Genomic DNA, 27,232 nt, shown 5'->3' on the forward strand with positions numbered 1-27,232 from the left:
ATGAATTTTCAACAGAGGCTGCAAAGCCTGTGGAGTTTAGCCAGGTGCGGTGGCTCATGCCTGTAATCCCAACCCTTTGGGAGGCTGAGGTGGGCAGATAATTTAAGGTCAGGAGCTCGAGACCAGCCTGGACACAGCATGGTGAAACCCTGTCTCTACTAAAAATACAAAAAAAAAAAAAAAAAAAAAAAAAAAAAAAAAAATTAGCTGGGCATGTGTTTTTGATATTTTCAGATACAAAAATTCCAGCTACTTGGGAGACTGAGGCATGAGCATCACTTGAACCTGGTAGGCAGAGGTTGCAATGAGCCGAGATCATGCTGACTCCAGCCTGGGTGACAGAGTGAAATCCTGTAAAAAAAAAGAAAGCCTGTGGAGTTTGAAAGAACAGAAACGAAAAGACATTGTGAGAGATGCTGAAGCATAGCCCCCGTCCCCTGTGATCTATAACCCAGGGGTCGCTGCCTCCCTAGCCCAGGTGCCAGCAGAACCAGGTCTTCTCTGGTCTTCCTTCCGGTGTAGGAGTGGGAGGCAGTTTCTTTAGGTGTCAGACCAGTGCCTGGAGTAAGAAAGGTTCTTAAATGATTGTGTAAAGAAGCACAAAAGAAAGGGAGAAAGGGAGGGAGCCAGAGAGGAAGGAAGGAAGGAAGAAAGAAAGGTAAGGAGGGAGGGAGGGAGAAAGGGAGGAAAAGAGCAAAAGGCAAAGAAGGCAGGTGGAAAGACATTCTCTGAATCAGTTATGATAAATACATAATGGCATTAAGTTCCCCAGCTTGGAGGCTCTTCACACAGTCCTTCCCAACTGGCACTTCAGAGGAAAGCTTTAGAGAGGATTCATTGGGAAATTTGATGCCTCTCTCTTATTTGGTTACTAAAAAAAGTGAATTCTTAGACTCAAGAATGAGTGGTTAGTGGAGGTGGCAGAGTCTGTGTATGACACTGACCTGCCCTCTGTGTCCCTCCCTGGGACGAGGATTAACCCCGCGCTCCCTTGTGATGAGGAGTGAGGGACAGCCTTTCCTGGGGAGGAGAAAAAGACCTGCCTGTCTATGTGTGCCTAGTGACTTCAGGGCAGAACTTGGACAAGCACATGTCTAGTTCAGCTCTTTGTTTTCCTAGGTTTGGGCTCCCCAGACGAGGCACATTAGAACCTCCCATTTCTCCACTCTTCAGGGGCAAATTCTGACTCGTAGGTTGGAGGCTAGAGAGAACTGCAATGGAGAAGGAGGAGGTGCAGAGCGTGTGGATGTGGATGGGCAAGGTGGGGAAGAGCAGGTAGACTGATGGTAAGACCAGCAGCCTTAAGTCTGAGGGGCAGAAAGACCCCTGCTTCACCCTCAGTGCACCCTAGCAAGGCTGCCAGTTTGCAATAGTCTCAACTTTCCCATTGGAGAGCCCCCGGGATTGGCCTGGGGAGACCCTCAAAGCATTTTCCCAGGGTATGTCACTCTGGGTCACAGGGCCGGCCTCACAGGCTGCCTCCCTTTCTTTCAGCAGACCCTTCTGCCCTCCTTTGCTGGTGACGGTCTCCCAAATGCAGATGGCTGTGCTCCCTTGCCTGGGTCTTATCCTGCTTCTCTGGAGCCAGGTGCCGGGGGCCCAGGGCCAAGAATTCCAATTTGGGCCCTGCCAAGTGAAGGGGGTTGTTCCCCAGAAACTGTGGGAAGCCTTCTGGGCTGTGAAAGCCACTGTGGTGAGTAAAGAGCTGTTCTGGACTCAGCCGTGGGGGTTCCCAGGGGCAGTGGGCCGGTGGGGTGGGGGGAAGCTATTTTATGATTCTTGAGTCCTTCGCAGCTTCCTAATCAGTTTCCAGTATCCCATGTGATAACTCTGTGAGGTCAGAAGGCACCACAAGCCCTGTTTACACATGAGGAAACTGGGGCTCAGAAAAAATGTGAGCAGCCTCCAGTGAAATAAACAGAGCCCAGGGGAAACCATGAAGAGAGCTAGATTCATCCAGGCTTCATCCCGAATGGAGTCTTTGGCTCTAAATCTGAGAACTGGAATGAGTGGCTGGGCTGTGGAGGAAGCTCCAAGGGCAAGAGGCAGTTCTGGCGTGCAGGCTGTCCTCCTCCACATCCTGCTTCCTCACCATGTTCAATATGGAGCCCAAATCCTGTCTGTAGTGGTTCTTAAAGCAGATAGGCTTATTTCCTCCCATATCAAATGACCAGAGGCATCAAACCGCTTCCTTATCAAATCTGTGTTCAGGCTCTAAGAATAAGAACTCCTGGGACTCCATTTGCTCCTGGGGGGCCAAGCTTAGTTATTTTCATGGCTGCAACCTTGTCTCCCCTCCCCATGGGCCAGTTCAGCCCAGCCCTTCCTGGGTCCTCCTTTGGTCCCTCTGGCCTTTGAGATCTCACAGACTGGATAGATTTAGGGGTCTAGGGAAGCAGCACATATTTGCAGAGTTGGTTTCTATGCTGATCCCTAACCTGGAGACGTCTTTTCTTTCTGTTTGCAAAGCAAGCTCAGGATAACATCAGGAGTGTCCGGCTGCTGCACCAGGAGGTTCTGCAGAATGTCTCGGTAATCAGACCTCGGGGACACCACCCTCTGTGGGTCTGGTCTACTGTGTGTGGGTGGGAGTGCAAGGTTTTCTTAGGGGAGGTTGATGAAAGCCCTTCACTTCTTCCCTGGACTGACCTTACACAGGACAGGGCTAGGCTGTGAGCCAGGGAAGTCAGTGTCTGGGGTTATTGTTATGTGGTATGTGTGTGCAGTGGTACTGGGAGATGGGGAGGGTGGAGGCTTGTAGACATCTTTCTCCATTTAGCCAGAGAATTATATATTTCTCTTTTACTTCTGTAGGCCCAATGGGCATCTACTCAGGTTCACATCCCCTCTTCCATTTTCATCCTTTTCTCTGTGTCCATTTTCCTGGGTCCTCCTTTGGTCCATCTGGCTTTTGGTATCTCACAGACTGAATAGATTTAGGGGTCTAGGGAAGCAACACATATTTGCAGAGCTGGTTTCTATGCTGACCCCTAACCCAGCGACAACTTTTCTTTCTGTTTGTGAAGTGAGCTCATGACTTAAAATAATATCTAACAAAAGGATTTATCCTTTCTTTCATCATGATCAGGTAGAGTATGTTATCAAGGATGGGTCACCATCTTCTCATCATCCATCTAGTGGGCACAAACCTGCTGAGCCCTGAGCCCTGAAAGATGTGGCACTTCAGGAGCTTGAGGGGGCTAGAGTGCAATTGCTGTGTCCAAAGACATTAGTTTCTCCTCATTTCTTCTGTTCTCAGTCATTTTCCAGCCAGCTCTCTATCACCAAGTCCAAGTTCAAGCCCCTTTCAGGGTCCATCACATCCCCATAGCTGCTAAAGAGACCATGTGGCATAGAAGAAAGGGAATATTAACCAGATGGGCAGTCAGGAATCCTGGGAGCTAGGTTGTGTCTGCCACTGACTGACTGTGTGACCTGGGGCAGGTCATTTATCTCCCTGGGTCTTGGTTCCTCCTGTCAAACAAAGATGCTGCTCTCCATGGCCCCTGAAGGCTGCTACAGATCTTAGGTTCATCATCACCTCCTAGAAGATCCCTATCTCTGCTCTGCTTATCTTGCCTTGGGTGGCATGTGGGTTGTTCCTTCAGGGGGTCAGGGTGGCCAGAGGCCTTGGCTCAGCAGTGACCCAGACCTTCCCCAGGATGCTGAGAGCTGTTACCTTGTCCACACCCTGCTGGAGTTCTACTTGAAAACTGTTTTCAAAAACTACCACAATAGAACATTTGAAGTCAGGACTCTGAAGTCATTCTCTACTCTGGCCAACAACTTTGTTCTCATCGTGTCACAACTGCAACCCAGTGTGAGTAGCACAGGCTCTGGATACTGGCAACTCTGGGTTCAAGTCTAGGTCTGCTTCCAATCTGCTGGGTGACCCTCTGCAAAGACCTCCACCTTCCTGGGCTTCTGTTTGTTATCTGTAAAATGGGGATGATCACTCCTGCCTGGCAGGATTGCTGCGAGAATTACAGGCAGCCCCTTTCACAAGGTGGGAGTTTGGAATTGGCTACCTTGGAGATGCAGGATTCAGCCTTGGGCTCTCAGGCTCTTGGGAAAAGTGAGAGGGAAAAGTGAAGGGAGCTTGCATCTGCTCCTACCTAAAACTTGGCACAACTTCTTTTCCCATGTTATGCAGCAGGAAAATGAGATGTTTTCCATCAGAGACAGTGCACACAGGCGGTTTCTTCTATTCCGGAGAGCATTCAAACAGGTAAGGCCAAGAGCTGAGAGCTTGCCCATCCAGTAGAATAGACTATTCTGAACCATCATATGAGGGTGCCTCAGAGACCCAATGCAGAATGTAATGCAGGGGACGCCATCAGCTTTGCCCCAAAGCCCCCTGACTTATCAGGAGCACAGGTATATTTGCAGAAGCATCATAAACTAAGTGGTCTTTTTTCTTCCAGTTTTCAAGTTAAAGTGCTTTTATATTTTCCTACAAGATAATTTTGCTAGAGGAAATTTCCCTGTGTTTTGTGGGTACTTGAGCTGGGCAACTGAAGTCAGAAGAGAGGGACACACCCCACCCCTATCCTGTATTTTCCATGTATTTTCCATGACACTCAACTGGTCTAGTTGTGAAAAACAATTACAGGAAATTATATTTGCTTTTCCAAAATTATGACAACAAAGAAAAATATTTGCTTTTCCAAAATTATGACAACAAAGAAAACCCAAATTTCATCCCCAGCTCCCCTCAGAACATAAATGATTTTGATCACTTTTTATTTGAAGAAGAGATGCATCAGCCTGTAAATAAATGGTGAAGAGCAATAACATCTGATGGAGACTGGCCACCTGGGCTCATTTCACCTGTGCAGTGGATTCAGATGGTGGGACACATCCACCTTATACTGGAGTTTGTGGTTCCTGTTGTTAGGGGTGCCATGTGCCTTTTCCTTGTTCCTTGCCCACTAATACTCACTAGCCTGTTTGTCCTCAACCCTGAAGCAGACAAACACATGTAGATGGAGGAAAAGTGACAAGCAGGTGAGCTCATCAGAGGCCATCCCAAAGGTGACCCATCCCATGGATTGGAGTCAGGTCTATTTTAGGCATGACAAGTTGGAAGAAAGACTATTCTCATAGCTAACATGGTTGACCTTCAACTCTCTTTTCCCTTTAGTTGGACATAGAAGCAGCTCTGACCAAAGCTCTTGGGGAAGTGGACATTCTTCTGACCTGGATGCAGCAATTCTACAAGCTCTGAATGTCTAGACCAGGTCCCCCCTTCCCCCACCGGTTCATTCCCTGTGTCATTTCAAACAGTCTCCCTTCCTATGCTGTTCGCTGGACACTTCATACCCTTGGCCACGGGTCCCATTTTTGGCCCAGGATTATTGTCAAAGAAGTCATTCTTTAAGCAGCCCCAGTGACAGTTAGGGAAGGTGCCTCTGGATGCTGTGAAGAGTCTACAAAGAAGATTTCTGTATTTATTACAACTCTATTTAATTAATGTCAGTATTTCAACTGAACTTCTATTTATTTGTGAGACTGTGAGTTACATGAAGGCAGCAGAATATTGTGCCCCATGCTTCTTTACCCCTCACAATCCTTGCCACAGTGTGGGGCAGTGGATGGGTGCTCAGTAAGTACTTAATAAACTGTGGTGGTTTTTTTGGTCTGTCTTTGGATCGTTAAAAAACAGAGAGGGGTGATGGGATGTAAAACTGAACTTTAGAGTGTGAAAATCACACTGTCTTCTGATATCTGTAGGGACAGAGCATTGGGGTGGGGGTAAGGTGCATCGGTTTGAAAAGCAAATGATAAAATGTGGATTAAAGTGCCCAGCACAAAGCAGATCCTCACTAAACAGTTCATTTCCCACCCACACTCACCAACCTACCCCATCATCCCTTTCCCTTGGTGCCTCCTTTTTTTTTTTTTTTGGTCCTAGTCATTCTTCCCTAATGTGCCACTTGAGTGTCAAGCTGACCTTGCTGATGGTGACATTGCACCTGGATGTACCGTCCAATCTGTGATGACATTCCCTGCTTATAAAAGACAACACAACTCAAGTCTGGCAGCCCTTCTTCTCTATTTCTGGATTAATGCCCAGTGAGACTGTACAGTATAGCCAGAAGAGGCCTTCTTCCCAGCACAAAGCTCAGCATCTAGCCTCAAGCTCTGGCTGAACTTTGTGGTCGACATCAATCTAAAGATATAATGTCTGACTATGACCTTGTTCCAAAAACTTAGACAAATAGTATATGTAGGAGGTGGAATATCTCTTCTTCCATGACATAAGTGCTATTGCAGAGCCCTGGCCACCCAGGAATTTCTTATTGCTTTCCTTCCCCACCTTGCTATACATTGTCTGGAACTGCCTAAGAAATGGGCAACATTTGTGAAAACCAACAAATGTAATAGTTTTGGATGACTAAAATAGACCAAAGTTAAGGTAGGTGCACAAACATCAGTGTCAGGTTATGGAAGAAAGATAAAGAGATGACAAATACTGTTTTTTTGAGGGGAGATGCTGAGGTCAGGGCACTTACGTGCATCAAGTGATGGAGACAAAGTAAAGAAAGTTTATGGATACATACGCATATCTCGCTCAAGCTTGGTTCTGAAATTTAGAATACATCATCGCATCAAGATAAATTGCCTTTAGCATAGAACTTGAGATAAGTAGACGTTCACTAGAAGTGCTAACTTCTGGATCAGGGCAAAGGCGTTTCCGGGAGTGTTTTTATACTAGACACCTGCCTAGTCCATGGGGTTGAGGCATGTCCACATAACTCAGAGCAACAGCCTTCTATTTGTGTAAGACCCAAGCCTGGGAGGGATGCCCGAGACAATAGATATGCCTCTGCCCCAGCCTGATGCCATGTGATCTAGAGTCTGGGCAGCAACAACCTGGTGGTCAAAGACATGGAAGAAATGCTCTGCAAATCCCACAGCCTGTTAGATTGGAAAGGAAGCAAGTGGCATTGGGACAATTGCTCTGCATGTCTACAGCTTACCTGTCAACTACAGGAGGCTGCCAAGCTGTGCGAGAGGACCTGAGGGCAGAGCCATGCTCAGGGCACAGATAGATGGGGATGGGAGTCAAGATGGGGCATGGGAAGTGACGAGGGCTGTAAGAACACACGAAGTAGGTATTGGATATTGGCAGACAAACGAGACTCCTTGGCACCACAGTCTGAGCCTGGGGTCGGGGGACAGCTGGGGAGTTGTCAGGCAGGAACATTGATGTAGTCGTTTGAATTACTGTCCTCCATCTGGGTGGCAGGCTGGTGGTAGAGGCTCACATATTCACAGCTGGTCTTCAGAGATGGGACATGGAACCAGGGAGATTCAGACACCTGGGGACAATGAAAGAAGCATCACTGGATCTGGGTAGGGTGATTTTAATATCTCTCCAGGTGGATTTTCATAGCAGGCAATGGAGCATGGGCATGGCTGCTGAGTTCCAGAAGGCAAAGACACAGAGATGGCTCAGCTCCATCAAGTGGAGCAGCCCTGGGGATTTTCAGGGTAGTGCCTCACCCAAGATAACTGGAAAACACTGAGACCTAATGTGGGCAGGAAATGCCTTAAATAGGGCTCAGAGTAAAATCATGTGGCTAAGCATGGGCCTGAAAGAGACCCAGCTGCCAGAGGAGTATCCCCTCGGGGATAAGATGCTGTGACTTATGGAATAAACATGCATCTTCTTAGGGAGTTATTCAGAAGTAGAGTGAGTCACCCTCGGCACCTCTGTAAGGGCTCAGAGACGCTGTGCTGTGGCGTTGTGATAGCGCATTCAGGAAGGGGATGGGTGGTGAAGGGGATAAGATGGCAGCCCCCAGGGCACACTGGTGCTCCTCTTCCCCAGAGGGAAACTTCAGGATCATCCACCTTGAGGATGGTCAGTTCTTAGAGGACAGGACTGTGCCAATGACCCCTACATGGCATAGTTACTATTGCATCCACTGAAGAGGGTCACAAGGTGGACGGTTATGTATTTAAACACAAGCTCTGAGAATTAGACTTCCAGCAGCCTGAATATAGCAGGCATTCAGGAAGCACTCATTGAAAGAAACTTTTATATATTTTGTACTTTACTAGAGGGAAGCAGCAGCAGCAGCTTGCTTTGAAAATATGTCTTCCATCAGTCAAGGAAGTAGGAAGTCACAAAACAGAAAAGAAAAAAAAAAAAAAAGAGAAGGTTGAAAAGAAAAGGAACAGTGAGAGCAAAGAAAACTAAGAAACAAAATTAGATGGTCCTGGTGTAAATGTCAGTGAGGATGAAACTCAGTCAAGTAATCAATGAAAGAGCTAAAAAGCACACGTGGGTAGCACTCCACTTAGATGATGTAAGACCGGTCAAGAAAGACCTGGATCTCAGAACAGCTCAAGATGTCAACCTGAAGCAAATTAACCAGCATATAACAATAGGAGAAATGATACATGAAGTTGGAGGTGACACAGAGAAAAAAGAGAGATGATCAAGATGAAGTTTCCAGGGTGAGAAGGAAGCACTAATATCCGAGCTTCCTTTAGAGGCCAAAGAAGAAGCTGAGGATGGGGAAGAAGATGAGGCAGAGGATGGGGAAGAGGTTGAGACAGAGGATGAGGAAGAGGATGAGGCAGAGGGAATCCTCGATGTATGACGTGGTTTTTTGTTTTTGTTAAATTAAATGAACTTTGAAAAAAGTGAGCAAGCCCTTTGTTAGTTTCTCACACTATTTCTTCTATTATGTTTTAATTAACTTTCTTTGTCTGATAATAGAGATGGTTTTAGATTTGCTTAAAAAAACCCCAAAAATTTATCTTTCACTGACTGTTATAGTTCATAATTTGAGATTAACTTATTTGGCTTAAGAAATGGAAATGCTCCCCATTATTAAAGGCTATAATAATGAGTCAGTAAGCATAGGCACCTTGTTGTAAATTTGTTCCATCAAGTTTTTTTTTGCCCCTAATAGTGGGAATGAGAGTTTCAAGTAAAAAGGCAGGGTCAGCCTGGAACAAGGTGCAGGCCCAGGTGAGGGTCTGTGTGGTCATAGGGCAGTTTTAGAGAAAAGGGTTGCTGGAAAGATGGAGTAGACAGACAGTGTTGCACCTGTCTGTCCCTCAGACTGGTTGCTGCACCATCCTCTGGAGTCTTGCCTGCTCAACGGTCAGTACATAGGTACTAGGACCGTGTGCACATATTTCTGAAGCAAGCTGCTGCTGCTTCCCTCTTTAGTAAAGTACAAAATATACCGAAGTTCCTTTCAATGAGTACTTACCGAATGCCTACTATGTTCAGGCTGCTGAACACTGCCATGTAGGTGTGAACCTTCTCTAGCCGGGGTGGGGAAGGGCAAGTTGGAGAAGCCGGAGGGGACTGCACAGAACTGCCTCTGGTTGCTGGGTACTACTGTCCCCTTTGTAGCCAGGCCCACGATTGACCAGCTGGGGATTAAATTTCTCAGCCTGCCTGAAGGGAGGGTCACTACATGGTTAAGTTTCAGCCTGTAGGATGCAAGTGGAAATGGTGGGAAACGTCAGGGTCATGGGCTTAAGAAGCAGCATTCTGTTCCTCCCTCCTGTAAGCTGGGACGTGCACACCGTCCTGGTGCCTGAGTACTGACCATGGCGCTGGTAAGACTCCAGAGGATGGTGCAGCAACCAGACAGAGGGAATTTCAGTCCCGAGAGGACCTCTTGGCTCACTGGCTCAGGCCACCTCTTCCTGTCCCTCTGTCTCTGAGCCTTTACTTGGGGAGGGGGAAGGAGGCTTCCACGGTGTGGGCCCTATCTTTTGGAGTCTTGCTGCATTAGCTTAGTCTACACTCGAATTAAAACAGGGATTTTCTTTTCCCAGGCAGCTGCGAAGATGGCGGAAGTGCAGGTCCTGGTGCCTGATGGTCGAGGCCATCTCCTGGAACCCCTGGTGGCCATCGTGGCTAACTAGGTACTGCTGGGCCGGAAGGTGGTGGTCGTACGCTGCGAGGGCATCAACATTTCTGGCAATTTCTACAGAAACAAGTTGAAGTACTTGGCTTTCCCCTGCAAGTGGATGAACACCAACCCTTCCCGAGGCCCCTACCACTTTCCGGCCCCCAGTCGCATCTTCTGGCAGACCGTGCAAAGCTTGCTGCCCCAGGAGACCAAGTGAGGCCCGGCCGCCCCGGACCGCCTCAAGGTGTTTGACGGCGTCCCACCACCCCACGACAAGAAAAAGCGGATGGTGGTTCCTGCTGCCCTCAAGGTCGTGCGTATGAAGCTCACAAGAAAGTTTGCCTATCTGGGGCGCCTGGCTCAGGAGGTTGGCTGGAAGTACCAGGCAGTGACAGCCACGCTGGAGGAGAAGAGGAAGGAGAAGGTCAAGATTCACTACCGGAAGAAGAAACAGCTCATGAAGCTACGAAAACAGGCCGAGAACGTGGAGAAGAAAACTGACACACAGTGGTCATCAAGACCCACGGACTCCTGGTCTGAGCCCAATAAAGACAGTTAATTCCCCATGCTTGGCCTGGCCTGCCCTTCCTCCATCGTAGCCCTGGAATGTGCCGGACCCGGGGGCAGCAGCAGTCCAGGTGCCACAGGCAGCCTGGGACATAGGAAGCTGGAAGCAAGGAAAGGGGCTTAGTCACTGCTTTCTGAGGTTACTTGAAAGCACGCGGAGAATTGTGCAGGTGTAATTTATGTATGACCAATAGGAAGAGCAACCAGTTACTATTAGCAAAAGGGAGCCGGAAGACTAATTGGAGGGGCCCTACCTTGTGAGTGGAGCATCCGTTTAACTTTCCACCTGGTCATATAACTCTGCAGCTGTTAGAATGTGCAAGCGCTTGGGGACAACACCAGCTTGCTGTTGTACAATGGGTATTTACAACAGCATAGACTGGGAAGATGTGCGACCAAGGGGTTACAGGCATTGCTCGTGCTCCTCACCCGTATTTTGTAATCAGAATCAAATAAATTATTTTTAAAGAAAAAAAAACAAAACAAAACAGGGATTTTACCACACCCTTTAAAAAAAACTTTATTCTGGGTTCTGCGTGTTTTGGACACTGTAGGCTGCTTTAGAGAATAAAAAGCTTTTTCATCCCAATTCTTAAACAAAGATGGACAAAGGCTTTCCACCCAACCATCAGTGGCCATGAATGGAAACGCGAGTGCCCTCCGTCCACTCTAGATTTAAAGATGAATCCTCCTCACTCAATGTGTTGAACCTTGTCTACATCTCTCCCAAGTCTCCTCTAGACCAGGCCTAACCGCCTCCAGTGAAGCGTAAATTACTTCCTCTCACCTTCGAAAGTTTACTAGAAAGTTCTCGCGCACAGGAAGGTGAAACTGTCTAGGTAGCTTCCACCTCCTTAGGACCTCCTAGAAATCTAATCTCCTCCACGAGAAAGCCTTTCACATCACTGTGGAGCTGCCACCTATCATTCTCCGCTAAGCCAGCGGCATCCAGCACGCACGTATCCCATGACAACTGCTTGGCTAGAAGCCACGGAACCAGGTCTTCCACAGCTCCCGGTATTCAACCTCCTGACACCAAAGAAGGACGAAACTAAAACAACTTGTCGGGCTCAGGGCCCAGGAGCTGCTGGGAAACCCGCTCTCCGGATCGCGGGGGCGGCGCAGGAAGCCGCACTCGGATCCCAGCCCAGGTCTGGGGCCGCCCAGTCGGGCCGCAGCTGCCAATCCCAGAAGGAGCAGAGCTTACCTGCAGCGGGGCGTGGGGCAACGGCGCTCCGGGACCTGGAACGGGGGCCTCCCCCTTGCCTAGGGAACAGAGAGGGCGGGGTGAGGCGGTGGCCCAGGCTCCCGCCCCACTCTCGTGCTACCGCCCCCAGCTCCACCCCGGTCCCCACCCCCAGCTCCACCCTGCGGGAAGCCCTGGCACCTAGGAGCGCGCCCCGCTGCGCCCGGCCTTCCCGGAGCCAGCGCACTCTTTCCGCTTCTCCCCGTGGCCCGCCCGGCCGCTCACCTGCAGCGTCCGCCCCACGAGCGCGCCGCGGGCAGGCGCTGTAGATGTTGTTTTGGGAGCGCGGTCGCCGCGACCCGCTGGTCCTCTGGGAGCTCTCCAGGACGCGCATCATCACGGCCAGTCGGCGGGCCCGCCTGGAGAGGGCTTCCCCGCAAAGTCACAGGAAGAGGGAGGAAAATGGCATCAGAGGCCCGTGCCACCTTCCCCAAACGAAAGACTGACTCCTCTCTCGGGCTTGGCAGTGTCTGACCTGGAGATGCTCCAAGCGTGGGGAATGTACGAGGCATCGCCTCGCCCTGCCCTGAAGTCCAAAGGGCCCAGGCCGCTCTCCTCCTCAGACCAGTGGCCTCCACTTCCCTACACCCCAGGCTGCTCATCAAAAGCTCTCTGAGTTTCCCATGGAAGTTCAAAAGAGGGTTCCGAATGTTCTGGGTTCTTTGGGCAGCTCAGCTCTCCCTCCCCAAGCCCCCAGCCCAGCCGCTCACCTTTCCTCCTTTCAACAGCGCTTTTCACCACCAGCCCCAGAAGTGCCAGCAGGAAAAGGCCCAGGATGGTCGAGATCAGAATGTAAAATCCTTGGCCTTCCCTCCCAGACCGTGAGCCATAGTCCAATGCTCTGGGGAGGGAAGGAAAGGTAGAGAGGGAGGAAGAGATTATTAAAGGAGGTAGGTTCAGGGCGTGCTCCTGTGTGGCCAACGTTTTTGGAGATGACTTCCAGGTTTGTCCTTTTGTTAACAGAATTCACTCCACTCCCCGCTCAAAAAGACTTGCCTATGGAGTCACGAAACTTGAATTCAAATTCATATTCTGCCTTTTACTGGTTGTGTGATCTTGAATGAGTCTCCTAATCTCTCTGAGCCTTATATCTCTTCGTAAATAGGTATAGTAAAATCTATTTCGCAGAACTGTTATGAGGAGGAAATAAGAGTGGATATAAGGAATTTAACGCACCTCCCAATGTTCAGTACGTCAGTTTCTTCACGAGATTATTGCAGATATTGACTGGGCTAGTTCCTTATAATGGTGGGGGAAAGGATGTTTTTCTCATAGCGCTCCTTCAGCCTAGAAGTTCTACCCTCAATTTTCTCTGCATAGTGAAATCTTACTTTTCTTAAAAGACATTGTGTAAGTCCTCTTTTCTTCCTAATTATGGTAATCCAGACTTTGTGCGTGTGTGTGTGTGTGCGCGCGCGCTTTGTGTTTCCAATTCTGTGGTCATGTCTGTTTCAGGCTTTATCACAGTCAGACTTATGTTAATAAGATCTGGATATTGCATATTGTCATCTTCTTGTATCTTCAGGACATAGCACAATGCCCACCACATAGTAGAGAGTTAGAAAATGCTGGTTGGACTTGATGTTTTCCCTACTAATAGGTTAGGAATCAGGAGTTCTGGTTCTATTTGAAACCACTTGGTTCTCATGACCCCAGTTTCTCCTACCTATAGAACCCAAATGATATTGGAGCTCCTCTTGCTTATGCAAAACCAGTTTTGATTATTGTAGGGTGTTTTTTTTTTTTTTTTTTTGAATCTGCTATAATGCTTCCCCCTAGTGGTATATTGCAGTACTTCCCTGGACTGCACCCCAGCCTTTAGACCAGTGCTGTCCAGGAGAAATGTGAGTCACATATGTAATTTTAAATTTCTTAGGAGCCACATTAAAACAGTAAAAGGACATGGGTGAAAGTAATTTTATATTACCAATTTAATAGTTAAGTTTATTTTTATTCTCATTTAGTTCTTCCCCATCAAAATAGATTTGAATGAATCTGAGTGACTGGAAGAGCTGGGTCTCACTACTTGCTACAGGATCAATGCTGGGGCAATGACAAGTGTGTTTTTGTTAAAAGAGCTAATGAGTTAATGAGCTATACTCATAGGGGATATATTTCACAGTGGCCTAGAGACAAAACCAAGGAGGGTGTCTAATAATGGGCATTGCAGTGGATTTCAGTGGATCTCCTAATTCTAGCCTACATCTAGATCCTGGACAGTGTTCTCTTACCTCTGCCTGTGCAGCCTGGTGTGGTGGTTGTAGCTGGCCGTCCGGGGCTTGAGTAGCCTCTCCAGAGCTGAGATCTTTGAGGTTGTAGTGGATGGCAGGAAGGTTGGGGGCTTGTCACCTACTACTGAAGATGCTCTGGACACTCGAGGGCGGTGGGTGGTTTGGGTGGTGGCGGAGGAGTGGTGGACTGGAGGGACCTTGGTCCTTTGAGCCGGTGTGGTAACTGCAGGAGGTAGCAGGAAAAAAATGATGTTCCTTTTATACACTCTATTCTCCAACAGGATTAGGTCACCACCTCTTTCCACAACATACCCTTCCCTTTTATACACTCTATTCTCCAACAGGATTAGGTCACCACCTCTTTCCACAACATACCCTTCTCTTTTATGCAGACTACTTTTGTTCTTGCAGTCCTCATGGCCTAAAATCCTTCTTAACATGCTATCCAGCCCTAGTCAATTCCAAGTATATTTGCTTCAAATACCATTGCCTCCAGGAAGCCTTCCCTGACTTCCAAGGTAGAAGAGCTTGCCCCCCTCTGAGCAGGGGGAGAAGCTTTTTTGTAGTTCTGTTCCCACTCTGCCTTGTGCTGTATTTGTGTGCTAATTTGTTCTCCCCCATCTCACACCTATCAGTCACAACCTTGGCTACACGATCTGTTCAATTACACTATCCCTCTTGGCTCTCAGCAGGGTTACCTAGTGTAATATTGTTCAATTAATGTATCCACCTCATCGGCATATGGGATAATATGATGGAAATATTGCATGTCAAAATGCATTTAAAACTGGATAATGATATCAAAATGTAAAGGTATCATTAGTATGAACATCCTTAATCTTTTAGTTGCAAAATAGAGTTAAAAATCATTAGATGCCAGCAGGTAGAAGACAGCCCTACGGGAAGCACGAGACATGATGATCTCCAGCTGGGAAATGTCTGCCCAGTCTTGGTTTCCGCAGTCATTCATAAAAGAGCTAGATTTTGCGAGTGGAGCACAAATGTCATTGCTTGTGGTGCCACCTGGTGGTAATACATAAGTTCTGCAGCTAGGACCAGGTGACCTGACTGTCAGACAGGCTTGAAGGATATGGACAGCAGATCTCAGGGAGGTATGTACCCTCTCTAAAGGCAGGGAATACACACCTAAGACTCAGCTCGGCTCTGCCAGCCACTGTATGAACTGAACATAGACCCCCTCCTCCATTTTCACACTGCCACAGCATCTCACCCACCTCTCCCACCCTCGCTGTGGTGAACTGACCTCTGGTTACGACTTTGGAAGAACTGGCATATGGAGGCATCTGGAACAAATAGGGCAGATGAAACCATTTTGGAGTCTCAGGCATTGGCTGCTCTTCCCATGATGGCTCGTATTCTATTGGAGGGAAGCAGAATATGTTGGTGATCTCTAGGAGGAGACTGAGGCTTGGGGAAAGGCCTGTTGGTGTAAACTGAAACTAATTCAGCCAAAGTGGATGACAGTGAGGGGATGAGGGCAGGGTCCACTGAAAGAAGCAGAACAGGAGCTGGGTTGGGGGCTTCCCTGGAGGAAATACTGGTTCCCCTAGTCCAGTCAACATTCCCTGCAAAATCAGCAGAGGTCATTGGGATTCTAGGCTGTTAAATTACTGCTGCATATGTGTGGGGAACTCAGTGGAGGAAAGGAGAAAGGCAGAATTCCAGAGAAATAAAGGATCAGGTCATAGAGTAATAAGATTGGCCTATAAGTGTGGCTGGGTAAATTAGTGTCTTTCCTTTATCTCTCATGGGACAATTACATAGGATAGTTATGTCCCTTTGCTTCCAATTTCCTCCATCTCAGAGCCTCTCCTCAATCTCAAGCCCCCATTCCCTTCATGCCCTGGGTAGGATGGACAATACAAAGAGAGTGCCTATCTTGTTCCTTACATCCATGTTGGGTAGAAAATTCTGTGGACCATGAAGTTAATTGACGACGAGGTTTCATATGGATCTCAATCATTATGTGGCTTATATGGCAACAGTGTCAGAGTCTAGGGGACTGTTACAGTTAGATGACTGTCCCAGTCTTCCCAAGTGGAAACATTTTCTGGGTAGTCTGAGCCTCCAATCAGCAGAGGAACCTACCACTGTGGACATTCAGGGTGACTTTCTGGGTCTTCCCCCGGTCTGTGTTCCTGCCCGCTCCACAGGCGTAGACTCCGCTGTCACTTTTGGTCAGCTGTGTTACCTCCACTAGGAACAGATTCTTGTGTGGGTATTGCTTCAGAGTGACTCGGCCCTTGTATTCCACCTTGATGAAGTTGGTGGTAGATACCACAGTACCACATGTTCCAGATCCAACCATCTCCCGGCACAGATACACCCTCACATGCATTTCAGGAAGTGGGCACTTGATGGTAACTGATCCGCCCAGCTCTCCCTCTACCTTTACTTCTGGGAGGATCCTCAGGGCCCCTGATACTGCAGGGAGAAGAGATTAATGCAGAGGGAGCCCCATCTCTAGCTATATCCCAGCCCCATCCATTTCCCAGCTCCAGCTCTCTCGCCAACCATAGCCCAGGCCCCAACCCAATCTCACATTCATCCCCAGATCTAGCCCTGTCTCCATTATTAGCCTTGCCTCAGCCTATCCTTAGCCACAGCCTTATTCTCATTTCTTTTTTCTTTTTCTTTTCTTTCTTGTCTTCTTTCTCTCTCTCTCTCTTTCTTTCTTTCTCTCTTTCTTTCTTTTCCTTCCTTCTTTCCTTCCTTCCTTCTTCTCTCTTTCTTTTCTTTTCCCCTCCCTCCCTTTCTCTCTCTCTCTTTCTTCTCTCGCTCTTTCTCCCTCCCTCCCTCTTATAGGATCTCACTCTGTCACCCAGGCTGGAGAGCAGTGGTATGATCATGACTCACTACAGCCTCAACCTCCTGGGCTCAAGCAATCCTCCCAACTCAGCCTCCCAAGTAGCAGGGACTACAGGTGCATGCTGCCATGCCTGGCTAATTTTTGTCTTTTTTGTAGAGATAGGGTTTTCATTATGTTGCCCAAGCTGGTCTTGAACTCATGGCCTCAAGTGATCTGCCTGCCTCGGCCTCCCGAAGTGCTGGGATTGAGCCACTGTGCCCGACCCTCATTCTCATTTCTACCCTTAGTCTCAACTTCAGCCTCATCCCGTCCCCAACCCTACCCACAACCTCAGGCCAGCTCTATGTTCACCCCCAATCCTATGCCCTAGTGTTACCTTAATTTAACCCTCAGCTTTGGCCTCACCACCGAACCCAAACCCATAAGGAGCCAGACACCAAACCCTTGAGATGATAATCAAAGGTATATCTCCCACTCCAAGGAGACATAATATGCCTCAGGTGACCCCAAACAGCATATAGCCCCCATGTGACCTCAGCATGGTGCTGGCAGCAGGGTGCGGTTATGTTGCAACAGGTTTTCCTTTCCAGTTTGGTTTCGCTCAGCCGCATCCATCCAGCCATTCATCTGCAGTTCTATTTATTAAATCATTCAACAAGCGTTTATTGAATGTCTTTCCTGTGACAGTAAACCAGCCGGCATCCCTCCCTCAGGAACAAATCATTTAGTGAGTGATACCAATCAATGGCCAGTGAGCAGTGTAATACATCCCATGAGAGAGATCGCATGGGGTTCCCTGGAAGGAGCGAACCCGGGCACCTGATGTAGGCTGTTGCAGGGGGTGGCGTGGTTGGAGGAAGGCTTTCTGGAATAAGCGATGTCTGAGTTGTGACCTGAAGGAGTGGGTATGGAGGGCAACTGAGAGAGTAAGGATGTTCATCATGGAGGCAGGGGACATAGGAGGGGAATTGAGGGTGTGTGTGCATGTGTGCATAGGTGTGCACACACTGTATGTGTGCTGGGGAGGGATAAAAGATGTGGTTCATGAGTCCCTGACATCATAAAGCTTATGCTTTGAGTGAGAGAGGTCAGGTCTAATGCACTGGAGTCAGCTGCAGAAGAGGGTAAGGCCATGCCTGAGTAATTGCCAACTAAGTGGATCCCCTAAGTGTCTGCATATTTCTGGGAAGAAAGTTCATAGGGTAAAGCATGTGCGTGTGTGGTGAGGTGGGGCTGGAAGGCTGAAGTGGAAGAGAAGAGAGTCTTCCAAACAGCCAGAACAGTCCCCTAAAAGGCCGGGATACGAGAGAGAACATAGCATGTCCATGGGCAGAGAGAAGTTTGCAAACGTACTGAGATTTATCCACAGGGCATGCATTCAGAAGAGCACTAGGGAGTTTAGTCAAATGAGAGTCAGGGAAAGCTTAGGAAACAGGTGGGGATTGAGACTTTGGGATAAAGACATTCTGGGCAAAGGGAAGAATTCTGACAATGGTAAAGAGGTAAAAACAATCGTGGGAACAGAAAAGGGGGTTGGGCAGGGTGGGGAGGGTTAGAGAGGGAGGATGTATGGGAACATGTTGAGATCCAAAAGTGTAGCTGACATAAACGTGGTAAAGACTACAGAAGAGGGTAAGGCCATGTCTGATTAATTGCCAACTAAGGCAGATGGACCAGCCAAAAACATGAACTCTGACATGGAAACCCTCACATGAAAAACCCAGCACAGCTTTAAACCCACTGGAAATCCAGTCATGAGGTAGCCTCACAACTAGACATTGCAATGGAAAGGTGACCTGTCACAAAGTGTCAATCAACAGACAAAGATACAATCAAAGGGAGGTCTGGAGGAATCACCTTGTGCATCCAGACAGCCCCCACCTGTGTGGGAAGCTGAACGCCAAGGGTGGAAGCACGTGGAAGTGTTTGAATGAGACTAACGAAGCCAGGAAGGAGGTGTGAATGCCACTTTCCCAAGAGCAAGATGGTACAAAATGGGCAGGGGGAAGATAGCAGAAATGGGGTCATCACCTATGTAGCAACCTCCAGCAGCCTCAGGCTGCCCAGGGTTGAGCTTTCGGTAAATCCCTGGCTTGCCTGTTCAGCTCCTTGTGCAGACCCTGGATGGATGAAGTGCAAGGAAAGCTACTGGCTATGCTGAGCTCTGGTCCACAAGGAAGCAGTAGCTGGTGATGTGAAAATGACCAGACCCCAAGAAAAAGAAACTAGTTCTCCTCAAGTTCATGGTAGCTTCTAACCTATTCCCAAGACTTAGCAAAGCAGATTTTGAAAACAGAGAAAAGACAGATATAAGCTACTGGTTTAGGCATCTAAAGTAGCACAGTGTGCATGAGACTCATCTGAGGAGAATGGCTACAATGCAGATGACCTGATCCTGTGCTTAGGAATGGTGATTACATCTACCTGTGGCATGGTCTAGAAATATGTGTTTTTCAACAAGTGTCCCAGGTCCCCTTGCATTTCTGCAATCCTGGGCTATATAACATTTACAAATAATTCCGGGGAAGAAAAGGAGGAATTGGAGAAGGCTTCGAAAGGAACCAACCTGTTCAATAGTAATATTTTTGAGAGGCTGCTAAGTGACATTAATCTCTAAATTGGTGACTTGATTTTCAGTGCTTATGATAGGGAAGAGGGAGATATGTGGCTTAAAGAATCACTCTCAATATATAAGTGGATGTAAATACATGACTGGAAAATGGGAAAACATTTTCACCATACAAAATAAGGTCAAGGTTCATAGGTCCTTGGTGGCTGGGGAGCTCTGGAGAGGGACTCTGGCATCCACTTAGGGGTGATTTTCCAGTGGAAGTGCAAATGAGGACCTAGTCAACTCAAATCAGAGCAGATCTCAGGAAGAGGAGAGTTGGCCTGTGATTTTTATGTTTATCAAAAGGGGCATGGATTGTTTTTAAAAGGATGAGAAACATCCCACTCAGCATCTTATTTCCAAATACAGTAGCCTGGGTGTGTCCAGGCCTGCAGCCTGTCACAACGAATGAAGTATCCATCTCCTTTCAAAGGCCAGCCCCTCCACCTGTATCCTGAGTCCATCATTCGCATCTGTTTTAGTTCTGCTTGTCTGCAATGATCCTGTTTCTTTCTCTGGCTATTGGAGAAAAATGGCCTTCTCATCTAGCATCGCCATAGCTTACACACATGTCCTGCTATTGCCCATCTTTTCTTCTTCTTCTTTTTTTAAGCCAGGGTCTTTCTCTGTCGCCCAGGCTGGAGTGCAGTGGTGTAATCTTGGCTCACTGCAGTCTCCACTTCCTGGGCTCAACTGAGGCTCCCACTTCAGCCTCCTGAGTAGATGGATGGGATTACAGGCACCTGCCAGCACACGTGGCTAATTTTTTTTTGGTAGAGTTGGGCTTTCACCATGTTGCCCAGGCTGGTCTTGAATCCCAGCTCAAATGATCCACCCACCTCGGCCTCCCAAAGTGTTGGGATTGCAGGCATGAGCCTCCATGCCTGGCTTTGCCCATCTTTAAAAACTCCTCAGTTGACCTTTGCCTCCCCTTCACCTACCAACACACCTCTTTATTCTCTTTCTCAAACCAGTCATCAAATTTGCTAAATCAGATTCACTTCCATGCCTCCCAATTTCTCTTCAATCCACTCCTATCAGAATTTCATGTCCAGTGTTCCACTGAAACTGCTCTTGTCAAGTCACTGAAATTCTCCTGTTGCCACATGTAATGGTCGCCTCTTTGTCTTCATTTCCCCTTATCCTCTCAGCAGCGGTTGACAGAATGGAGCTGGCCCATCTTGAAACACATCCTTGGTGTGGCTTCCCCAGTGCACACCCTCAGTGGTGGCTCCCTGTCAGCCTGCGTTCTGCTTCTCCTTCTCTCCCACCTCTCCATGCTGGGCTAGCCCAGGGCCTGTGCCTTGCACCTGTTCTTTTCTCTGTCCTCCCTCCCTCTCTGCCCTCACTCACTCATTGACTCCCATTGCTTTTATGGCTAATGCTATAGATTCCATCAAAACATGATCTCCAGTTTTACCTCTGAGCTCCAGACGTGCCTCTGACGTCTCCACTCGGACCCTACTTGAATGTGTACGATATATATCAAACTTAGGACAGCCAAGAAAGAACTGATTTCTCTTCCAAAACCTTCACATACTCTTCCAATGATCCCATCATCCACCCAACTGCTGAAGCCTAGAACTCATCTTCATGTCAAAGAATAAAGAATAAATTTTAAGTGTGTGTGTGTGTGTGTGTGTGTGTGTGTGTGTGTGTGCTGGGTCCTAGCATCAAATGTATATATGTATATATGTTTGTGTGTATGTATGTGTGTGTGTATGTATTATTGGTCAAGGTAAAAAGGGTTTGAAAGCTCACACTGCATGACACTGCCTTGCTTTATTAAAGAGCTCCAGACAGGGCTCCAGGCAAAGTGGCCTACAGTTTGTGCCTCATGCACTAGGCCCTAGGGAGCCCCACCCCAGCATTTGCAGGACCTGGGGTAGGAGTACAAATTAAGGCCCAAATACCGTATATCTGAATATTTTTAAGTTATAAATCAAGTTAATGAACTGTTAAATAAAATTCACTTTACTTACCTAGCTTGACAAATGCACCCTATGTTCACTCTACTCCGTGGCCATGCAGGGAAAACAACCCCAAGCTTCCTGCCCCCAGCCTCTGCCCACCTTCCTTCTCATCCCTTCCTCCTGCCCACAGCACAGGGGTCCTGGTATATACATAGTAGACACCTCAGCTTGCAAGTACAGTCTTCTTCCCCCCCCACCTTCTTCCCAAATAGCCACCTGTGGCCACCTTTTATAGGCCAGGGGTCAATCTCAAGAGGAAGACCCAGGATAGAATCTTGCACCATCATTGAAAGGGGGCCCACAGTCATGTGGACAGGGAATTCTAGTTCTAAAAGAGAGAGTTTGGGTAGGGCATGGTGGCTGGGGCCTGTAATCCCAGCATTTTGGGAGGCTGAAGCAGGCTGATCACTTGAGTCCAGGAGTTTGAGACCAGCCTGGACAACAGGGTGAGACCCTATCTCTATTAAAAATACAAAAATTAGCCAGGAGTGGTGGCATGTGCCTGTAGTCCCAGCTACTCAGGAGGCTGAGGTGGGAGGATCACTTGAGTCTGGGAAGTTGAGGTTACAGTGAGCCGTGATTACACCACTGCATTCCAGCCTGGGTGACAGGAATGAGATCCTGTCTCAAAAAAAGTGGGGTTGGGTGTGGGCTTGGGGCACGTGCATCCCCCCGGCCTGCGAACTCCTCACCCTGTGGGCATGGGCATGACTGGAGGACGGTGGGGCCCATAGTGGGATCCCTTTTGGCCCACCTAGAATGGGGGTATTTCTCAGGACAGACTGAAGTGGTGCAATTTGAGGATCCTTCATGTCTTTAGGTCTTCCACTCCCCACCAAATTCCCTCTTCCTCCTCAGGCCTAAGTTTAGTTAACCATCCACCATACCCTCCTATGTCCTACGGCCTCTCACAGTGTTTGATATTTCATGTAAACTCCATTCCACTGGACTTTTAGAGATTTTCAATCTTCAGCTCAACAAATACTTGAGTTTCTTTCATACTTGAGACATCTCAAAGAAAGCAAACATCAATAGGAAGCCATTTCAACCCACAAGGAACTTGTCACTGAATAAACCAAATTAAGATGGACACACATTAAACATAATGCAAGGCAGCTATTGGGCTCAGAAGACGGGCCTCAGGAATGTCTACAAGAAGGAGGTGAAGTTTGAGATGAACTTTGAAGAACCCATAAAAACTGAAGGTGGCCAGGCGTGGTGGCTCAAGTCTGTAATCCCAGCACACTGGGAGGTCAAGATGGGTGGACCATCTGAGGTCAGGAGTTCAAGACCAGCCTGGCCAACATGGCGAAACCCCATCTCTACTAAAAATACAAAATTTAGCCAGGCACGATGGCACACACCTGTAATCCAGTTACTTGGGAAGCTGAGGCAGGAGAATCGCTTGAACCTAGGAGGCGGAGGTTGCAGTGTGACGAGATCATGCCACTGCACTCCAGCTGGGGCGACAGAGAGAGACTCTGTCTCAAAAAAAAAAAAAAAAAAAAAAGAATGGTGAAGGTGAGAGGAAGGGTGTTCCTGGCAGAAGGCACAGCATGGGCAAGGGCATGATGGCAGGAGCGTATGGCTTGTGTTCAAGGAGGAGTCCTGTTGGCCGGAGGTTAGGAAAGTGTTGGGGAGTGTGGTAGGCTCAGAGTATGAAAGAGGGGTACAGGGAGGAGCGTACATTGACTTCAGTAGGCAGTAGAAGTCATTGGAGGTTCTTGGGAGAGGTAATCCTGTGATTAGAAGTCAAGTTTAGGAAAATTAATCTGGTGCTGCAGGCATCCTGAGTTAGAAGAAGTGGGAAAGATAGTTAAGAGGGGATTGTGTGTTCTTTTCCTGTTCATTTCCTCTGTTACCTTCCTAGTATCAATTGCTGCTGTTTCTTATCCCGGTAGATATGGATCTAGAAACTGCATGATTTGGCCATTGATTGGATCAAGATCTGAATGAGGATAAATGGGAAGAGGTGGTAATTAGCCATTCTGGCATTTTGTGACTGATGATCGGAGATACTTCAGACAGGTGAAATAGCTGGTTCGGATGGTGATCAATGAGGAGTTTGAGGTAAGTTTAGGTGGGCTACATTTCAAATCTCAGTGGAATATTGAAGTAGGTGTTGCCCAGGAGACAGTTGTAAATTGAGATATGGAATCCAGGAAATGGATTAGAGCTACTGAATGGATTACAGAGTTTTCATTTAGGGTTGAAAGTTGGAAATTCAGGACTGAAAAAGATCTATAGAAAGAGCATAGAGGTAAGAAGAAAGAAATATGGAGACACTTGCTTCAAGATCCCATAATAATAGGCAATACGTTTAGGAGAGATGACACCTTCAACTCTTAAGAGTTAACACCTGGCTGGGCACAGTGGCTCACACCTGTAATCCCAGAGCTTTGTGAAGCTGAGCCAGGAGGATCACTTAAGGCCACAAGTTCAAGACCATCCTGGGCAAAACAGCAAGACCCCAACTCTACAAAAAAATTAAAAATTAGCTGGGCATGGTGGCATGCACTTGTAGTCCTAGCTACTAGAGAGTCTGGGGTGACAGGATCACTCGAGCCCAGGAGTATGAGACTGCAGTGAGCTGTGGTCACACCACTGCACTCCAGCCTGGGTGACAGAGTTAACACCTGACTGAAACAGGAGAGTGTCTGGAGTGGAGAAAGGAGCATTAGCAGAGCCCTGGGAAGGAGTGAGGAGGGCATCCAACACCTCACGTGGCCTCCATTCTTGTCCTGCCCTAGGTGTTGGTTTGCAACTGAATCCATCCAGAAACATCAGAGCTAGAGCTACCAGGCAACTCTTCTACTTGTGGCCAATTCAAACCTCATTCAGAGGTCTGAAGTGTTTCCCCATAGTACTTACCTGGCAGGAAGTAAAGTGACCAAAGCCAGAGGTCCATTGTTCCTTCTAGAGTGCAAGATCTACCCAAGAGCCCCTAGAGAGGGGGATGGAGACACGCTGCTTACTCAGGAAGTCTTCACAATCTGGAGCTAGAAAGAGATTTCTAGCCCCACGAGGAAGAAAGCTTCACGATGAGGAAATGACAGCCTCCCTTGTTTGCTAACTAGTCTTAGGCTAAAAAGAGTGCTGACAAACCGCAGAGGAAGTCAGGAGCTGAGAAAACATGTTATGTGGAGTAAGAAAGGGTCACCCCGCTCAAAAGGCATCTAGGAACTTCCTCCAGACTATTAGCAGCGACCAGGCCTGATATTCCTTTGTCTTGGTGCTTTTTCTGAGCAGGGCCTCCCGTGCTTTCCTTATACTCATTGGTTTCCGAGCTGGGGTCATTTGCTTTCATTTGGCCTTCAGGATAAAAGAGGCTTATCACCAATTTTCCCACCTGAGAAAGGCTATATGGGCAGATGCTTGGGCCTGAAGTCAGAAGATGCTGACTGTAGTCCTTACCAGTCACCAGTTAACTCATCTTTACAAATGTTTTTGAGCACCTACTATGTGGGGATACTAACTATGGACTTTGAGCAATCCATTACTTTTCTCTGAGCCTCAGTTTCTTCAACCTAGGAAATAAATGAAGCTAGGGCCAGATGGTCCCTGGCATTTCCTCCTGCAGAACATAGTTCCTGGGGACTTTACCATAGCTCCGCAGCACCTCAGCCATCCCTCACTCTTCATCTCCCCCAACTGTCCCCACAAGGTGCTGCCCTGTGGCAAGGGCTCAGGCCTCTGTCCAGTGACCACCAAGGCTATGCAAGAACTGGGCTGTGACAGGTCATCCAGCCACTTTGCCTGAAGTCACGGCAGCCTGGTAGAACCCTCCTTCAGGACCCCAAGGGCCCAAGGGTAAGGCCCATGACTGATGGAGAGAGATGCTGAGGCCACAGGGCATCTTGGGGAGAGTTTTAGATGCAAGTCAGAAGACCTCAGGTCTTGTCCTGCCTTCGCACTTTCTAGCTTTGGGCAAATTTCCCTGGGCCTCGGTTTTTTCCTTGATAAAGTAGGGATTGCCCCTGCCCTGCCCACCTCACACGGCTTTTCTGAGGCCCAGCAGAACTCACAGGCATGCAAGTGCTTTAAGAAGCCTTCACTGTGAGCTGCACAGGGGTGTGACTTATAAGAGCATTCCCAGGGCTCTGTTTCTGGAAGTTTCATCCCTGGAGGTCAGTTCCCAGGGCCCAACCTCAGGTGCAAGAACCTCTTGTGCCCCTGGAGGATCCAGGTTATTCTCATACTGTTTCTGGGGAGGGTGTGACTGACACAGCCGATTCCACAGTGGTCACGTAAGCCACTCCCTGCTCGCCCCCACACAGCAGACTTGTCACATGTTCTCCAAAACAACAACATCCGCAGTGGAAGTTGAATGTGAGACTCAGAGCAGGTGCAGAGGAAGTGTGTGTGGGGGTGGGCAGCATGCCCTGCCCCATCCCTATCTGAGTCTCCCCTGGCCCAGAGCAGCTGTGGTTGTGATGCCCTCCAGCCCCGAAATGGGCCAAGATGGCAGAGGGCAGCCTTGGGCCTCTGCTTAGTGAGTGCCAGAGCTCCGAGCTGGGATCAGCCCCACTCGGCCCTACTTAGTGGGCTCTTCCCAATGCCCCAGAGCTGTCACACAGCTGGGCTTCACCCTGCACTGGGCTCGAGGCCTGGGGCTGTCTTGGAGAGACAGAGAAGGAGAATATGAGTGAATGGCCATGATGTGTGTGGGGACAAGAGTGTGTGAGTATGAATATATGTGTGAATGTGTGAGTGTGTGATGTGTGTTGTATGACTCTGATGTTTGAGCGTGTGAAGTACGGGTGGTGTGTGACTGAGGTGTGGTGTGTGAGGGTGCAGTGTGTGTTGTGTGGTACATGTGTGTGGTGTGTGTGTGGTGTGTGGCTATAGTGTGTGTGGTGTGAGTATGTGAACATGTAGTGGGTGGCTAAGAGTGTGTGAGTGTATTATGTGTAGCGTGTGTGAATGTGTGATGTGTGTAGTGTGTGAGGATGCAAATGTGTGATGTGTGGCTATGAGTGTGTATGTGCTGTGTAGCGTGTGTGTGAATGTCGGATGTGTGGCTGTGAGTGTGTGATGTGTGTAGTGTGTGTGTGTGAACGTGTGGTGTGTGGCTGTGAGTGTGCCCTGTGCATAGTATGTGCGTGTGTGAATGTGTGGTATGTGGCTATGAGTGTGCGCTGTTTGTAGTGTGTGTGAATGTGGTGTGTGGCTATGTGAGTGTCTGCCATGTGGAGTGCGTGTGTGTGTGAATGTGATACATCAGCAAAAACTTACTAATGTCCCCATATTTAGGACAAAGATTTTTGGCTGTAGTGTGGCTATGAGTACGAGTGTGCACTGTGTGTTGTATTTAAGTGTGAATGTGTGGTGTGTGGTTATGAGTGTGTGTAAATGTGTGGTGTGTGGCTATGACTGTGTGTGTGTTCTGTGGAGTGTGTGTGTGTGTGTGCGCTTTGTGGAGCATGTGAGTGTGTGGTGTGTGGTTATGTGTATGTAAATGTGTGGTGTGTGGTTGTGTGTGTCTGCTCTGTGTTGTGCGTGTGGTATGTGGTTATGAGTGTGTGTCAGTGTGTGGTGTGTGGCTGTGTATGTGTGTGCACTGTCTAGTGTGTGGTGTGTGGTTATGTGTGTGGTGTCTGGTTGAATGTATGTGGTGTGTGGCTATGAGTGTGTGTGTGTGCTGTCTAGTGTGTGTGTGGTGTGTGGTTATGTGTGTGTGGGGTGCGTGTCCATGAGTGTGTGTGTGTGCTCTGTGGAGTGTGTGTGTGGTGTCTGGTTGAGTGTGTGGTGTGTGAGTATGAGTGTGTGTGTGTCCTCTGTGGAGTGTGTGTGGTGTGTGGCTATGAGTGTGTGTGCGCTATGTGTCCGTGAGTGTGTGTGTGCCCTGTGTAGTGTGTGTGGTGTCTGGTTGTGTGTGTGTGGT

General features: G+C 48.3%; 2 protein-coding genes, 1 long non-coding RNA gene and 1 pseudogene across 6 annotated transcripts in view; 3 read left to right on the plus strand and 1 right to left on the minus strand.

Moving 5' to 3' along the window:
- Positions 1–6,035, plus strand: IL24 (interleukin 24). Of its 2 annotated transcripts, none has more exons than XM_023186965.2 (6): positions 1–44; positions 1,495–1,693; positions 2,470–2,532; positions 3,662–3,820; positions 4,154–4,228; positions 5,144–6,035. In XM_023186965.2, the coding sequence occupies exons 1-6, from the start codon at positions 1–3 to the stop codon at positions 5,225–5,227; spliced, it is 624 nt and encodes a 207-aa protein (XP_023042733.1). In that variant the 3' UTR covers positions 5,228–6,035. The 2 variants fall into 2 exon arrangements, with proteins under 2 accessions (XP_023042733.1, XP_023042734.1); XM_023186966.2 differs by having other exon boundaries at positions 1,498–1,693.
- Positions 5,892–24,411, minus strand: FCMR (Fc fragment of IgM receptor). Of its 3 annotated transcripts, none has more exons than XM_023186962.2 (8): positions 24,220–24,399; positions 16,044–16,379; positions 15,199–15,312; positions 13,935–14,157; positions 12,414–12,544; positions 11,929–12,072; positions 11,665–11,723; positions 5,892–7,325 (listed from the first exon to the last, which is right to left on the minus strand). In XM_023186962.2, exons 1-8 carry the CDS (start codon positions 24,254–24,256, stop codon positions 7,197–7,199), a joined length of 1,173 nt encoding a protein of 390 aa, XP_023042730.1. In that variant the 5' UTR covers positions 24,257–24,399; the 3' UTR covers positions 5,892–7,196. The 3 variants fall into 3 exon arrangements, with proteins under 3 accessions (XP_023042730.1, XP_023042732.1, XP_023042731.1); XM_023186963.3 differs by having other exon boundaries at positions 7,103–7,325; positions 16,044–16,151; positions 24,220–24,411; XM_023186964.2 differs by lacking the exon at positions 16,044–16,379 and having other exon boundaries at positions 24,220–24,411.
- Positions 9,826–10,430, plus strand: LOC111522764 (annotated as a pseudogene).
- Positions 22,865–27,232, plus strand: part of LOC111522766 — a 5,605-nt gene continuing 1,237 nt past the window's right edge. Inside the window, exons 1-2 of the long non-coding RNA XR_004229017.1 lie at positions 22,865–22,969; positions 23,250–23,418. This is a non-coding gene — a long non-coding RNA (uncharacterized LOC111522766). The remainder of the gene's footprint in view (positions 22,970–23,249; positions 23,419–27,232) is intronic.

This window comes from Piliocolobus tephrosceles, chromosome 1 (assembly GCF_002776525.5).
Source record: "Piliocolobus tephrosceles isolate RC106 chromosome 1, ASM277652v3, whole genome shotgun sequence".
Classification (NCBI taxonomy): Eukaryota; Metazoa; Chordata; class Mammalia; order Primates; family Cercopithecidae; genus Piliocolobus; species Piliocolobus tephrosceles.

Coding starts and splice junctions, on each gene's coding strand:
- FCMR (XM_023186962.2), bottom strand. CDS start 24,256: ATGGACCTCTGGCTTTGGTCACTTTACTTCCTGCCAG. Junction 14,158..15,198: donor TTCCAAAGTCGTAACCAGAG/GTCAGTTCACCA, acceptor TACCTCCTGCAG/TTACCACACCGGCTCAAAGG. Junction 11,724..11,928: donor TCGTGGGGCGGACGCTGCAG/GTGAGCGGCCGG, acceptor TCTGTTCCCTAG/GCAAGGGGGAGGCCCCCGTT.
- IL24 (XM_023186965.2), top strand. CDS start 1: ATGAATTTTCAACAGAGGCTGCAAAGCCTGTGGAGTTTAGCCAG. Junction 45..1,494: donor AGCCTGTGGAGTTTAGCCAG/GTGCGGTGGCTC, acceptor CCTTTCTTTCAG/CAGACCCTTCTGCCCTCCTT. Junction 2,533..3,661: donor AGGTTCTGCAGAATGTCTCG/GTAATCAGACCT, acceptor GACCTTCCCCAG/GATGCTGAGAGCTGTTACCT.